Source organism: Semicossyphus pulcher, unplaced genomic scaffold (assembly GCF_022749685.1).
Source record: "Semicossyphus pulcher isolate SPU_LCO1_2020_fin unplaced genomic scaffold, fSemPul1.0.p SCAF_6, whole genome shotgun sequence".
Lineage (NCBI taxonomy): Eukaryota > Metazoa > Chordata > Actinopteri > Labriformes > Labridae > Semicossyphus > Semicossyphus pulcher.
This window is the reverse complement of record NW_027211737.1, coordinates 4816614-4833266: the sequence shown is the minus strand read 5'-3', so window position 1 is coordinate 4833266 and position 16653 is coordinate 4816614. Positions and strand designations below refer to the sequence as shown.

At 42.3% G+C, this 16653-nt stretch overlaps 1 protein-coding gene across 1 annotated transcript; it reads left to right on the top strand.

Moving 5' to 3' along the window:
- The first annotated feature begins 402 nt into the window (after positions 1-402).
- LOC138610540 (protein NLRC3-like) lies at positions 403-16223 on the top strand. The gene is made up of 6 exons (XM_069683303.1): positions 403-466; positions 897-1057; positions 1327-1446; positions 10729-10964; positions 12337-14215; positions 16046-16223. The coding sequence occupies exons 2-6, from the start codon at positions 927-929 to the stop codon at positions 16221-16223; spliced, it is 2544 nt and encodes an 847-aa protein (XP_069539404.1). The 5' UTR covers positions 403-466; positions 897-926.
- The last annotated feature ends 430 nt before the right edge of the window (positions 16224-16653 follow it).

Below are 16653 nucleotides of genomic sequence, written 5' to 3'. Positions count from 1 at the left end.
TGAGGTGAGGAACACAGAGTCTACTGTGCAAGCTGCCATACCAGACTGTTGTCAACAAGATCAGGATACTTTAACGTTGTACAAACATGTAGGATCAGTCCTTCTTCACCTTTCTGCACAGAAAAGTCTCTTCAGGAGTTTTGATGATGTAAATTTAGCTCCATATAAAGGTGACGCTGAGGTGTGTGAAAAAAGTGATGTGACTGTTGTTCCTGTTGGGTTTTGGATGTGTTGAGCAGCAGGTTGTTGTGGTGGCACAATGTGACTCCTTAGACAACCTGCTCCCGCTCACTGTGCTCTTTTTAGTTACACTCAGCTCATTTCCTGTAAATGGAGAGGGGAGGAGACACCTGACCAGGTGATCCATGAGAACAGGGAGGGAACCTGAAAGTGAAAGTGTCAGGCACCTCAGACTCCATTTTGAGTCGACGGAGCAGAAGGAGACAAAGCTGAAGGCTGAGGCAGGGTGAGTGTTAACAAACATTTGTATCATTTGACTGTTAAAGTCTCTGAGTCACTTTTCTACCTGTGGACTGTAGAGGAAAGAAAAGTTCGAATAAACTCCACAGTTTGTTTCATCTGTGGACACAAAGTCTGATTGGCTGAATAATTTACATGAAACCTTCAGTAACTCAAGAAAACAGGCAGAGATATAAAGAACACTGAGCAGGTGGAGCGCTGACTGCTTTAATTTCACTGTATACTGTGTGCGTGTGTGTGTGTGTGTGTGTGTGTGTGTGTGTGTGTGTGTGTGTGTGTGTGTGTGTGCGCGTGTGCGTGCGTGTGTGCGTGTGTGCATGTGCGTGTGCGTGTGTGTGCATGTGTGTGCGTGTGAGTACGTGCGTGCGTGTGTGTGTGTGTGTGTGTGTTCATGTGTGTGTGTGACTCCTTGACAGACTTGTTTTTCTTGAACGTTCTATCAGAAGATGAGTGTTTGTGTGGATGAAGAGGAGGACGGAGCAGAGTCTGCAGTATCCAACTGTCTGTCTCTGAAGAGTGACCGGTCCAAAGATCGTCCTCCAGCCTTCAGTAATGAACCTGGACCCTCAGACACAAAGTAAGAGACTGATTCTAACTCAAGTATGATTCATTTTAGTTTCATCTAACACTTCCTTGTGATTTTGTTTTTATAGTAAATATTTCCACTGTTATTTCAAACATTTCAACCTGTTTTTGTTAAAAGCCGATAAAAAGTTTAAGAGTTAAAAACAACTCTATGATCAACAGCAGCAGCAGTTTGAGCTTTTAGATCTTCTTAAATGTTTGTAGTCTGAGGATTTATCAAGGATTCACATGATAAGAATAAAAACATGTTGTGTGTTGCAGAGTTCAGCCCAACAGATGGAGAGCAGAGTCTGCAGTATCCAGCTGTCTGTCTCTGAAGAGTGACCGGTCCAAAGAGCATCCTCCAGAGTTCAGTAATGAACCTGGACCCTCAGACACAAAGTAAGAGACTGTTTTTACTGTAAACTGACCTGACAGACGACGATGCATTGAGGATGAATACTAAATGTTTTGCTAATAGATTTATATTCCTGATGCAGAATGATTACTGCAGGAACAGTTTCACACTAAGGTGGATATAGTCTGAGTTTTATATCCACAAACTTCTGATGTTTCTTCTGCAGGAAACACTTGAAACCTCCATTTCAGAATTTACACTTCAGAAAATATAGGATTCATTACGTTTCAAAATCTGCTTCAAATGTTTAAATATTTTTCATATCACCGTTCTGATCTACCAGCTGCCATCTTGAATCAGTTCATATAATAACATTGTAGTGTCTGTGTTGGCTTCAGTAATCAGATGAGAGAGGTGAACACACGTCTTTACTTGGAAACCTCAGGTAATAACACCTCACAGCAGGTTACAGCGTGTGTAGGCAGAGGTTATATGTTGGCCAACCATACAGTGACATCCAGGGTTGGGAGGGTTGTGTTCTGATACAGTTACTCATTACCTGTTAAAAATGTGATCAGTAACGTAATCCAAGTATCACAATGTTAAAGTAACGTAACTGATTACTTTTAGTTACTTTAGAATGACTTCAATATTAAATCTGCAAATTAAGACGAGAGAAAAGAGATGTCAGTACTTATGTCATGTGTTAATGCCCGTTTAAATGAAGAGCGGTAATTATGCACATTCAAATGTACTTTGTTAAGTCTGCTATTCACACTACTTAACAGTCAAACTTCAAGTAAACTGCCATAAAGTTATTCCACTCCGGGGCTTGTGTTTTTACGCACACCATTCCGGCCGCGGCCTCACCACAGTCACAAACTATTTTTCAGTAGCAGAAGAAGACGACGACAGGTTAGCTTTGAACATGTTTAACTGAACTGATCTGTGCAGCTAACGTTAGCGGTTGGTCTTACCTGTAAATGTTTCTTTAAATTAGATGTCGAGTCCTTGAATAATGACAGCATTTTCACAGCCGGAAGGCAGAACTTGCACTGGACTGTGATGTTGCTTCAGGCAACTTTGAGGAGCGGTGTTGTGAGCAAGCGGCAACCTCCGGTGTTGAAAAATGAAGCCAATGCGGAAGTGCAAAAAACTGCAGTTCCTCGAGTTGCCACTTGAGGCTCCAGAAAACAAGAAATAACATTACAGCAGGTGGGAAAATGCCCATTTTTACAGCAGAAATAAACATTTTACAGCCTGGTTAAAAAGAACAGGTTTGTTATAAATAGCTGATTTTATTGTTCAAGATAACTGTACGGGTGGTGCATGTTTTTTTATAACACACCCGTTTTAATTATATTAAGCCTTAAATTATAGGGGTCGGATCACTTGATTGACAGGCGGATCCTGCAGGCTGTCTGCTAGACATCAACACAGACACAGACACTGAGCTTAACTTCACCTGTTTGTGTTGTTGGAGACTTTTGGGGATTTTTTCCATTCAAAGTTTGGACAAATAATCTCTCTGTGGGATTTATGGAACTTTATGGCTGTGCAAGAAGTCTGAGCTCCAGCTTTACGGTGAGTTAAATGTTAGTGTTATTGTATTGAAATATTTTTCGCACTAAGTAGCAGGTATACTGTGCTCGCTTTAGCTGCTTGTTAGCCTGTACAGTGTTTATCAAACATTTATTTAATCGTCGGCCAGTAAATAGGAGTCAGGAGTTGTTGGCTTTTCCCCGGAGAGATTACAGCGGACTGCAGTGATGAGAAGACCGGTTACTTTAAGTTACGTGTCGGCTCGCCGCTCTCTCACCAGGCGAGCGAGCAGCGAGTCCGCTACTTCTTTAGTCTGATAACTAAACACCTGCATTCAGTCACCAACAGAATCTCCTCCTGGCAAAGCCAAACTAGCTCATTCATGATTTATACAGTCTATGGCCTAATAACCGCTAGCTACGCTGAGGAGCATATAGCCTAGCTTCATAGCCGTAGCTAGCTGATTATTGTGGCCCGCCTATAGAGCTCAGCCATAGCCTTTAGCTCTGTCGCGCTCCGCCTCTTTGCCTGCCTCTGGATTAGCCGGCTCTGGCGTTTCCAATATGGCGACCCCCAGCAGCGGCGCAATTCGGGCTTCAAAATGCTTCTTCAGAAACCAATGGGTGACGTCACTGAGACTACGTCCATTATTTATACAGTCTATGGTTGTGAGATGTGTGTGTCGTGAAGCATCGTGAAGCGCAGTGAAGTGTCATAACGTGTGCGCGCAGGTGCATGTTATTATCAGACGGTCAGACGGACGGGTTAGAAATGAGACGCCAGATGTTATAGAGCCATGGTTCTCAACTGGTGGGTCAGGACCCAAAAGTGGGTCCCATGCGTGCAGTAGTAGTGTAGTTAGTTCACACTCCATTAATCCACTGAGTGGATAATCCCAGCTACATTTACGTTCTTGAAACTTGATGAGCCCCACAGTAGTTGCATTTATTATGCACTTTTTTTTATTTCTGTCGGAAAAACGGCCGTTACATGAATAAATGGTGGAGAGAATATTTTCCTCACACTGTCACCTGCTGGTCATTTTGGGTGACTATTACACTGGTGTGTTTTGTGATGTTGACATTCTGTGATGTTTTGTTCTGTCTCAGGTCATTTTTCATGAAATAGATTTTAGTGGTTAAAACACGTCAGAAATTTGGGTCGTGATTAATCATTAAAGGTGGTGATGGGTCCTGAGGCTAGGCCAGTTGAGAACCACTGTTATAGAGCATCTTTGGTATTAAATCGTCTTCATCTTCAAATGTATTTTAAAATTGTAATCCTGCTAGTAATCCCCATTTTTAATAAATGTATCTGTAATGTAATTACCACCTTTTTTTAACTGTGACTGTAAGAGAATACAGTTGCCTGTTTTTGTATCCTAATTACGTAACGCCGTTACTTGTATTCTGTTGCTCCCCAAGCCTGGTGACATCACAGCTGCATGTGCATATATAAACCAGCAGGTGGCAGACTACCACTCTGATACAAACAGCTTTGCTCACGTTGATTCTCGGTGTTGACGGTTTGCTCTTTGGATTTAGTTTTCAGAACAATGCTTTCATGGATTTATGATTTAAACTCTTACTTTGATAATGTCTTTGCATTGAGGTCCGGGTATCATCAAATAATCCGTTCTGTGATCAGAGAACCCAAAACGAAACTGCTGAAAACGACTCGTTTTATCGTTTTCGACCAATGACTGTATATATAGATGGACAACGCGTCTCCATCTGCTCCCATCGTACGAAAGTGATGTTGAAATAGCCCCTGCAATAGGCGCTGCCATCTTGTGATGGTGACGTCATACGGAGCCAGGGACTGCGCAGTAGAGATCAGCGGGTGAAGCAGCCGTAGCCACTTCCGCTAACTAAAACACACATTTAACTTACTGAAAAAACAGCAAGGATCCCGCACACCAGCATATTTAACAGCAGAGCAGCTTCTCTGTGTTGGTCTGAGGTTAACGTTCACAGGTAAAAAGTAAGATCCATCCATGTTCTAACATCACTCATGCAGTTAAGCACGGCCTGAAGAGAGTCTTTGGTAGGGACCTTTAATGGTAAATACACCTGCACATCATCAGCAAAGCAGTGAAAAGGAACAACATGCTTTCTAAAAATCAACCCCAGGGGTAGCATATAAAGGGAGAACAGTAGGGGGCCCAGAACTGACCCCTGGGGGACCCCGCATGTCAGAGGGGCCACTGTGGAGGAAAACTGGCCCATGTGCACAGAGAGTGTTCTTTCAGAGAGGTACGATTTGAACCAGCCCAAAGCAGTGCCTTTGATGCCTACACAGTGTTCAAGGTGTGAGAGAAGGATTGTATGATCCACTGTGTCAAACGCCGCTGTCAGGTCAAGAAGAATTAAAAAGGCACAGTGACCAGAATCAAGGTTCAACAAGAGATCATTAAAAACTTTTAAAAGAGCAGTTTCAGTGCTGTGAAGAGACTTAAAACCAGACTGAAACAATTCACAAACATTGGCCCTTTGTAAAAATTCTTGGAGTTGGTTAAAAACAGCTTTCTCTGAAACTTTGGCCTAAAGTTAGATAAAACCACGGGATCCAAATTTTTCTTTTTCAAGAGAGGCTGCACTGTGGCATGTTTGAAAGAGGATGGAACACATCCAGCGCTGAGACACCGATTTATAAGAAACAAAATAAAAGACTGAACTGAGCTAAAAACCTCCTTAAACAAGCGGGATGGAATGCTGTCGGATGGACAGTTCGCAGGACACAAGTGTTCCACTATTTCAATGAGTGTATGTGGAGAAACAGGCTCAAACTGCTGAAAAACAGCTGAGCTTGCTGAAGGAACTGAGGGGTCCTGAGCAGACTGAGGGAGCAGGGACCTAAGAGCAGAAATCTTATTGATGAAGAACTGCAGAAAATCCTCACACAGAGAAGGAGAAGGCAATACAGGCAGCATCACAAGCATTCACAAGAGAATCAAACACATTAAATAGAACCTGCGGTTTGTGAGCATTGGCAGAGATATTCAGTTTTAGCAGCTTTTACAGCCTGCTGATACGTAAGGAAACAGTCACGTAGGAGATCCCAAGAAATATGGAGTTTGTCCTTTTTCCACTTTCTTTCCGCCTGTCTGCATGCGCGTCTGAGCGCGCGAGTGGACTCATTCAGCCAGGGCTCAGTCTGAGGCTTTACACGCCTTACAGTCAAGGTCCAAAATCTCAGTGCAGAGGGAATCAAACATAGTCAAACAGACATCCACACTGAGGTCGCCAAAATCATCCACAGAATACAAGAAAGAGTCTTTAAAAGCAGCGGAAAACTGCGAAGGAGTTGAAGAATTAAAAACACGGAGACAGCGAACGGGGGCGGAGTTCGTAGTTAAAGATGCAGGCAGTGAGAGGGAAAATAAAACAGGTAGATGGTCGGATAGGGGTGTGTGACAGATTTCGGATATCTGCAAATTCAATCCATATGACAGCACAAGATCCAAAATGTGGCCTTTGTCATGCATCGGCTCCGAAACAGATTGCGTGAGATTAAAAGAGTCGATGAGATTGAGAAAGTCTCTGACCAGCGGTCTGGTCTCACAGCAGACATGCACGTTGAAGTCGCCAACAATTGAAAAGTGATCATATTTAAGAGTGACACCCGATACAAAGTCTGCAAAGTCCTGTATAAAGGCTTTGTTAAATTTGGGTGGCCGATAGACCACCGCACAGAGAACAGTCGCAGGGAAGTTTACCTCAAAGAGTTAGAGCTCGAAGCTGGAGCAGCTGACAGCTGGAGACTGCTGGCAGTGAAAGGTAGACTTGAATATGGATGCCAGTCCTCCACCTTTGCCGGTGACGCGAGGAGAGCTGAAGAAACTACATCCAGGGGGAAGGAGCTCCGAAAAAGGAGCAAATTCACCTTCACGGAGCCAGGTTTCCGTTAAGAACATTCCGGCTATTCAGCTTCTACTATGGCGGAGATGGACCAGAGATCAGACCGGACATACGCAAACGATTAAGTAACGTGATACGGAGAAGACGGCTCTGAGTATGATGCCACCGGCATCCTAATAGTCAGGTTAGTAGGCAGTATGCAGTACATACTGTTTGAGTATGTAGTAGGCAGTATGTTCGTATGCGGTTTCAGACACATCATCTGTTTTAGACAAAAAACGAAAAAACAGAAGAACAGAGCAGTTTTCTCGTTTTGTCACTCAGAAACAAAAATCGAAAAAATGGCAAAAACAATTTAAACAAAACGGTCAAATCTGTTTTATTGTCAATTTATCATTTTAATTTTTATCATAATGAATAAAGGAATAAATTGGGGACGTCATGTGACACGGAAGTAACACTTAAAATGTCAAAATAAAAGCCCCTAAACAGTACAGCTGGCTAGAAGATAGATAGATAGATAGAAAGAGAGAGAGAGAGAGAGAGAGAGAGAGAGAGAGAGATAGATAGATAGATAGATAGATAGATAGATAATAGTTTTGAAATTGCAATTTAACTTAAATCTACATTCTTATATCATTTGATTTTTTTTATATCATATCACCAGATTATTTTTTTTGCAAGTCTGCAAAATATTTTGTTTCATATTTTGTTGAACCCAATAAATAATAAATCTTAACCCCAAATTAACATTTATATGAAGATGAGGTCATTAAAAAAAATATCTAATTTCTTTCAGACAAATTTGAGCCAAATTTCAAATCATCACAGATTTTGTTTTGGTTATTAACTTATTTTTTTCAATTTTCTTTTCACAACTGAAGATTTTTTGTGATTTTTTTTAATTAAGTGAAATAATTTTATGTTGTTTAGTTAACATCTTCCAGCCAAATAGAGCATCTTCAAAGTCACCAGCAGAGGTCCCCATCCTCCACCCTGAAGGTTACAAACAGTGACATGGTTTAGGATAATCATGACAACAGCAAAATAATGATAACAATTATACAACATATTACAATTGAACTTAAAGGTACATTGCTCTATCATTTCATTTGGCCTGAGTGACTCATTTTACGAACAGGTATATATTCCAAATGTGTATAAAAATAGGCAACAAACAGTAACATGTAATTTTCAGCTGCCAAAGAATGATTGTGGTTTGTCTATGCCCAAAAATAACTAGATCTAAATTTATAGACATGATCATTTCCAGCAATCAAATATACTTTGTTACCACACAACCATATAGAAATGAGAAAATAACACTTAAAGTGTCATCTTCCTTGTTTCAGTGGACAAATGCACATTATAAATCTACAGAACATATTTCTCTTTACAATTTACCAGAGGATCTAAATATGCAGTGGGGTGTGAGAGATGTCACTGGCTTGCTTTGCAAATATTGTTTTCCTTTCTGCGTGTTGGAGGCCTCTTGGGGCAGCTCTTGTGCCACATAATCAAACAATTACCTACCCACCTACCTACCTGCCTACCAGCTAGCGCTGTTTAGGGGCTTTTATTTTGACAACTGTTACTTCCGTGTCACGTGACGGCCACATTTATATCTTTATTCACTGTGATAAAATCCAAAATAATAAATGGACAATAAACCTGATTGGACCGTTTAGTTTAAATTGTTTTTGTCGTTTTTTCAATTTTTGATTCTGAGTGACAAACCGAGAAAACTGCTCCGTACTTCTGATCACAGAACAGATTATCCGATGATACCCGGACCTACCCGGACCTTGTTGGTTACATGTTGTTTAAAGTTGTTTGCAGCTGTGTGTAGCTTTATTACCCAGGGGACATTTGTGGACTATAGATTCATCTTCTCTTTAACTCACTACTTGTGTAAAACATGGTGAAAAAATGAAGCTCAAAGTTGCACTTGGTAATTCTCCAGTGGATTCAGGTGTTATCAGGACATTAAACGGCTGCTGTCAGTTGTCCTCTGGAGGAAAGATGTGAGGGCCGTACTCTAACTCCTAGTCGACCGATAATATCTAAACATTTTATAACACTAGAAGTATTTGGTTGTAGTACTTTGAAATCAAGTACAACAGAGACAATACATGTGACAGTAGTATCTCAAGTCCCATCAAACAGCTTCATTACAGTTAAATGCTCAGACCTTATGTTCCCTTTTAAACGCTGTCACTGCCAGTTATTACAATCTTTTTATATTTGGATCATTAAATGTGAAAAACAGCAAACAGGTGAAACGTATGTTGTTAAACTATTGACTTGAATAATTGAGTGATTATTATTTAGTTTTCTGCATTATGAAGAGTTACTTTCATTGCATGCTGGGATATACGTAAATAAAGCAGGAACAGGAGGAAGATTCAGAAACTTGCTGCAGTCACAATGTGGTTATAAAACGTAAAGAAAAGACTTGATGTGTTTAAATGTGTTTATTCAGGATGAGGAGCACAGCAGGCTCTGACACTCAGTGAGTATTGTTGTTCAACTAGAGAGAGACACAGATATATAAACACTGCAGCACACTGACATCATTGTGTTTGTGGTAGTATTACATTAGTGATGGTTCTACATCGATACACTGGCTTGTATAGCACTGTTAGATAAAATGAGGCTATGTGAGAACCCTGTCAGGGACCACGTTGTGTTCACGTGCTGTTTGTGTCAAACTCCAGAGCTGCTTTTATGTCCCAGTCCGTCCCTGAACAGTGGAAAGTGACTGAAGACATAAAGGGCCTGAAAACAAAGGCACCTGTCTGGACTTGAACCTGTGACACCTCTGTTACATGCTGTGTGTCTGAAGCCTTTTTTACACTGCGGTTCCTCCTCAGCGCCGTAACGAAGCTCCGTCCTCATGCCACCTTGTCATTCTACATTGGACCACACAACGCCGCCGCCCCAGAGTCTTTTTAAATAGCGTTCCAGCGTTGCGTCCGCCGTTTCGTTACATTCCGTCCTCTGATGCCGGCTCAGAGGCATCGGAGGACGGAACGTAACAGAGGCATAATAATCATAAAATAATAATGAGCCTGCTGCTCTACTTCAGTTTAATTTAGGCCACTTCTGACCTCAGTTCAAACATGACCTACTCACGCTGAGCCGCCCACAGTGAGAGTAAAACGGTGAAGGACACAATCAGCTGTCTTTAATGGAGGCTTTTACTGTGAAGCAGCTGCAGGAAGTGTTTGTATTACTAACAGACTACAGGCAGATCCCTGAATGTTTAATAAGACTGTCAGATAGGAAAGCAGTTAATGAAAGGACAGTGTCACAGATCAGAGAGAACCCATACGCAGAATCACAGGGCAGAGGCAGGAGTAAGGCAGCAACAGTTATTTTACTTAGTTTGAGCAATGTACAGTCCTTTCCAGAGGTCAAAACCACAAATCCACAGAATCAGGCAGAGGTACAGAGGCGACAGGCAAAAGTTCAAAAACATGTAGCAAGCACAGGTCAAAATCCAAAAGGCAATACATACAGAACGGCGGGATGCGAAGCAGGAAGAAGCTCAAACTACGATCCGGCAAATGACAAAGGCAAGATGGCTTGTTTAAATACTGAGGGGTGAATGAGCTAACAGGCCACAGGTGTGTGGCAGGAGGAGCAGGCTGGCAAGTGATTGGCTGAAATGAGGGGAAGAGTCAGTGGCATGGAAAAAGCTGGCAGGTGCTGACTGGATAATGAGCAGAGGGGTGTGTGCAGGAGAAGCAGCAGGAGGGTGGGGTCTAAGAGGAGCAGGAGGCTCCAGCAGAGTCTGTGACAGACCAACACTTTCAGTGCTCTCTGTGAGCTATCACAGCTTCTACACAGTGTTGATCACATGGTGACATTTTTCTACCAAACTCAACAAATCATTTCAGTCATAAAGAAATGTCTTCACAGAGAGAAGAAGAGGAGTCATGTTCCTGTGGAGGAGCAGCCGTCCTGCTGTGCTGTGTGTCAGGACGTCCTGAAGGATCCAGTCTCTACCAGCTGTGGACACTGGTTCTGCAGACAGTGCCTCCCCTCATACTGGGACCAGTGTGGTTCATCAGGAGACTCCTCCTGTCCCCAGTGTGGAGAAAGATCCAGAACAACACCTGGACTGCAGACAGCCAGTCAGACCAGCACTTTACAAAGTAAGACCGTCCATCAGTCTGCTGATGTCATCACGTCTGAAACACGGCTTGTTGTTTTCATACAGAGACATTTGTTGTGTCATTCAGCACCAACATTAAGAGCTTTATAAATACCATCACATGTGAACTGATGTGTTCTGCTCCAGCAGACAGATCTGCTCTGTGTCACGTGTCCCGTGTTCTCCTTTGAAGATAGATGAGGGGGGGGGCACATCACTGAGGATCAATCTGTTCTCTCTGCTGTCAATCAAACACGTACCCTGACACACAGTCAGAGGCTGATTTGGACTTTATAACCTTTTGTAACACTCAACCTTTTTATTTTGTCGGGGTTAAAACGCTCAAGGGGTTCTTTTAGAAGAAAAGAAACCTGTAACACTTATAAACAGAAAGTTCCAACTGAGAAACAGTTAATTTCCTCTTAAGATAAGTTTCACCCCTTTTTAGAGCCACTTTGTACTGACAGGCTATTTAAGGGATCAACCAGTGTGCGTCACACAAGTAACTTAAGTTCACTCAGCTCAGTCCGACAAATGAAAATTTAAATACAACAAAACCAACCCTTTAAGTCATTCCATTGTGCATTCAAAACCAACTAAGAGTCCAAAGCTAACGAAATATGAATAAACGAAAGTTCACCTGATTTCTTTTTAGTGCTTTTACACCCAGAAAACAAACAATAAATCCGCCGTCCGTTTGCCTCAACAAAAAGGCGATCGATCACAACTGGTATACCAGTAAACAAATACAAAAAGGCATCGGTCTCACCCAGGTTCAGGAGGGAGAATAATCCACATGATAGATCCTGTCTTTGTTGTTGTTTCCCCTCCTGCGTGTCCAGCCGCGGGAGATGCCCGCACGGAGAGTCGCAATAATCCTTTTAGCTTCTTTCAGTTTCGCCACAGCTCATTCAAAGTTCTTGTTATCCTCATATTTTACTTTCACACTTGAACAGTCTATGGATTATTAAAAGGGTAGCTGCAGTGCTTTCGCCTGGCGCTACATAATTCAATCAGTGCGCACACTGATCCTCCCCCAGCGTCTACGCCACATCCTGCTAATACAACTTCAGCATAGTCATAATTACCAGCCATAACTGCCACATGCACACATCCTTTTACTTTACTGTGGAATATTTAAGTTTACCAGCATTAAAGGCAAAACAGGCATTCAAAAACTTAGGCTATCTCTTTGATTTAAAACCTTCTCATGCACTCCCTTTTACAATTGATTTGACACTTACTTTTTTAATGTGGCACTGTCACACTTTAACACTTTATATTTTCTTATATTGATCTTCTTTTTGGCAATAAGATAATCACCAGACTGTCAAATGTTCTTGGTTTCGTGTCACACTATTTTCTCTTTTTAGTAAAAGGTCAGCAGGAGGTTTTAGATCAACATAAGATCAGTCTGAGGACGAGATGTGAACGTGTGACTGAAGGAACTGATGAAACAGGAAGTGGAACCCTCCTCAACAGAATCTACACTGAGCTCTACATCACTGAGGGACAGAGTGAAGAGGTCAACACCCAACATGAGGTCAGGCAGCTTGAGACAGCTTCCAAGATGGAGACCCTCCGTGACACTCCAATCAAGTGCCACGAAATCTTTAAAGCCTTAGCTGACCAACAGACACCCATCAGAGTGGTCCTGACGAACGGCGTCGCTGGTGTTGGAAAAACCTTCTCAGTGCAGAAGTTCACTCTGGACTGGGCAGAGGGCTCGGAGAACCAAGATGTCAGTCTGCTGATTCTGCTTTCCTTCAGGGAGCTGAACCTGATCAAAGACGAGCAGTACAGTCTTCTCAAGCTGCTTCATGATTTCCATCCAACATTACAGAAGCTCACAGCAGAGACGCTCGCTGTCTGTAAACTGTTGTTCATCTTTGACGGCCTGGATGAAAGCAGGCTTTCATTAGATTTCACCAACACTCAGGTTGTGTCTGACGTCTCACAGAAGTCATCAGTCACTGTCCTGTTTATGAATCTCATCAAGGGGAATCTGCTTCCCTCGGCTCTCGTCTGGATAACTTCCCGACCTGCAGCAGCCAATCAGATCCCTCCTACATACATTGACAGGCTAACAGAAGTCCGAGGCTTCACTGACGCCCAGAAGGAGGAGTACTTCAGGAGGAGGTTCAGTGATGAAGAGCTGTCCAGCAGAATCATCTCACACATGAAGACATCCAGGAGCCTCCACATCATGTGTCTAATCCCAGTCTTCTGCTGGATCACTGCTACAGTTCTGGAGCACATGATGACCACAGACCAGAGGGGAGAGCTGCCCAAGACCCTGACTGACATGTACTCACACTTCCTGCTGGTTCAGACAAAGAGGAAGAAGCAGAAGTATGATGAGGGACATCAGGTGAGTCCTCAGGAACTGATGGAGGCTGACAGGGAAGTTCTTCTGAAGCTGGGGAGGCTGGCGTTTGAACATCTGGAGACAGGAAACATCATGTTCTACCAAGAAGACCTGGAGCAGTGTGATCTGGATGTCACAGAGGCCTCGGTGTACTCAGGAGTTTGTACTGAGATCTTTAAAAGAGAGTGTGTGATCTTCAAGAAAACAGTCTACTGCTTTGTTCATCTGAGCGTTCAAGAGTTCCTGGCTGCAGTCTACATGTTCCACTGTTACACAAACAAGAACACACAAGTACTGGAGGCTTTCCTAGAAGAGAATGATAGGACGAACCCCTCCCTTGATGACTTTTTGAGGAGAGTCATGGAGAGATCCCTTCAAAGTAAGAATGGTCACCTGGACCTGTTTGTTCGCTTCCTGCATGGCCTCTCTCTGAAGTCCAACCAGAGAGAGGCCATGAAGGAAGCAAACAAAAGTGGTCACCTGGACCTGTTTGTTCGCTTCCTTCATGACCTCTCTCTGAAGTCCAACCAGGGACTCTTAGGAGGCCTGCTGGGCCGGACAGACAACAGTCCAGAAATCATCCAGAGAGTCATCAACAACCTGAAGGAGATGAACAGTAAAGATATCTCTCCTGACAGAAGCATCAACATCTTCCACTGTCTGATGGAGATGAACGACCACTCAGTACACCAGGAGATCCAAGAGTTCCTGAAGTCAGAGAACAGATCAGAGAAAAAACTCTCTGAGATCCACTGCTCTGCTCTGGCCTACATGCTGCAGATGTCAGAGGAGGTTCTGGATGAGTTGGACCTGCAGAAGTACAAAACATCAAAGCAGGGACGACTGAGACTGATTCCAGCTGTGAGGAACTGCAGAAAGGCTCGGTGAGTCCAGATGTGATTAAAATTACAAATCAGGTTAATAAGTAGTTCAGTTCTTCAAACATCATCACTATAGAATTATCATTACTCTTAAATACTGTTCCACTCTTTTATTGCACAAATGATCTGTCAGTTTATTCTGTCACAGATTCTCTTGAGCTGTTTCAAATGTTTGAAATGCAAAACTGTTGTTTCAGTCAGTTTTGTTTCCTGCTGTCAAGTTCATGAAGGAAAAGCTTTTCTAGTTATTTCTAATATGTGTCACCTTTGACCTTTTTTCTGCTGATGTTTTATCACAGCAGCATTTAACGACATATATATATAACAGTATTTTCCAGCTATCAGTAAAATGATTACTACATGAGTAGATTCTGCAAGGTGTGCTATATAACCAATAACTATGACCACTATTCTTCAAAGTTTAAAAAAAGATCTGTTTCATTTTCTAAAGCAGATTTCTGAAGACAGAGAGAATTGCTTTCATGTGATTATTTCTGCCATGTTTCTGGTCAGGACAGAGGATGGTCGGGGACGCAACACACTCTGCTTTATATTTTCTATTTCTACAAAGCACTTTATTTTACTTTGTGATGCTCTGTATATATCCAGTGTTTCTGTTGTCAAAGCACTTTGTAAACGTGTTTCTACAAAGTGCTATAGATAAAGGATAAGTGTTATTAGTATGATTCAGATTGAGTATCTAATGTTTGCTGCAGCCGCTGTGGCCACAGGTGAAACTATGGGATCATGTTGAGAGCTGTAACACAGTGATTTGGTAGCACAAGCAGAGAATCGTCATCAAACCTGCAAACTGGTTCAGTGATGTCAGTTACACAACAATATCTATGTACAGTTTGCTAACATTAGCTAACATTAGCTTCTGTAAACTGCTGCTCATACGACACAGACTGTCACAGTAACACCCCTGAGTGTGTTGAACTGAGCAGTGGTGCATTTAGCTGCTCATGAGTTCCACAGTTTACAGAGGGAGGTTGTGTTACATGGCTGTGTTTGAAGTGTTTCCTGATATTCTGTTGCTCACAGAAAGAAGCTGACAGGTGTTTCTCTCTCTTGTTGCTGTAGAGAAGAGTAGGAGCAGGAAATGCACAGCTTCCACCAATATTTAAGGTCTGATGAATATCTCAGAACATTCTGGTCAAATTCAGACTTTTAAAGAGATCGTATACACACCAGTGTTATTTCTCTTAATACTGATACACTGAGAACATCTTTCTGATGACATCATGGTAACGATAATTAAACCTTACCGGTTTGTTAACTGTGTTTGTTTGCTGAATAAGTTCTTCAGATGCTCACAACAGAATGTAGACGACAGAACTTCATGCACTCAGCTGTCAGACACATCAAAATGTTTGATTATTATATTATTTAAATATGTCCACGTCTAATACTGTCAGTAGTTCCCTTTGGTTTCGGTCGCTCTTGACAGCAGTCACTGAATTTTCCCACTCATGCTCGTGAACCTGAAAGCAGCAGGTAGCCAGCAAAGACAGATCGTCTTTTAAACTAAGTTGTAAAAATGTCTTTTAATCAAGACGACCTCATGCTAACTTTTTGGAGACAGACGTTTTCTCCTCCTTTATCTGCATATTAAAGCAAATCAAAGATTCAAAGTGTGCAGGTACGAGAGGGAGTGAGGAGAATTATTGTTTCATGTCAAACACAGAAAGATAAGATGAGCTGAACCCTGAGGTGAACAGCAAACTTAGAGTTTTATTTAACCTGATGTGTCAAACTGTGATCAGACTCATGAAGTAAACACAAAGTGTCTCTTTCATTATAACATATCATGTAATTAATGTGTCATAACAGACTTGTTGGCTGTGGACTGTCAGAGACTCACTGGGAAGTTGTGGCCTCAGCTCTGAAGTCCAACCCCTCCCATCTGACAGAGCTGGACCTGAGCTACAACGATCTGCAGGATTCAGGAGTGAAGCTGCTGTCTGCTGGAGTGGAGAGTCCAAACTGTAGACTGGAGACTCTTCAGTAAGTTTACTGACTGTAGCATGTAGTGTTTCTTATGAGGTTTTAAAGTTTTGGGTCATTAATCTTCAGGATGGACCTGATCACAGATCTGAAGGAGTGATTTAAAAATGTTCTGTCTTTCCAAACAAGTCAAGAAAAGAAAAAGGAGAAATTAACTGTTTGAAAGTTTCCACACGACTCACATTGGTGTCGATCAGACCGTGAAGATGATGTCAGCAGTGACGAGGCTGTAGTGTGTGTGAGGGATGTGAACGATGTCGTAGATCTGATGATAGCAGATGAAAACAGGCTGCAGAGAGTTTGAGCTTCTGTGTCACAGACAGAGAGACAGGGTCGATACAGGAAAGAGAGACATGAATGCAGAGCTCAGTAAAGGTGAAGGAAGGAACTGTGATGATCTTCATGGTATCAGAAGCTGACAGCCCACACAGCTG

What these genes read in the sequence shown, in the direction of transcription:
- LOC138610540 (XM_069683303.1), top strand. Translation starts at nt 927, where the DNA reads ATGAGTGTTTGTGTGGATGAAGAGGAGGACGGAGCAGAGTCTGCAGTA. An exon ending in CCTGGACCCTCAGACACAAA is followed by an intron (nt 1,058 to 1,326) that starts GTAAGAGACTGA and finishes TGTGTGTTGCAG; the next exon opens with AGTTCAGCCCAACAGATGGA. An exon ending in AGGAACTGCAGAAAGGCTCG is followed by an intron (nt 14,216 to 16,045) that starts GTGAGTCCAGAT and finishes GTGTCATAACAG; the next exon opens with ACTTGTTGGCTGTGGACTGT.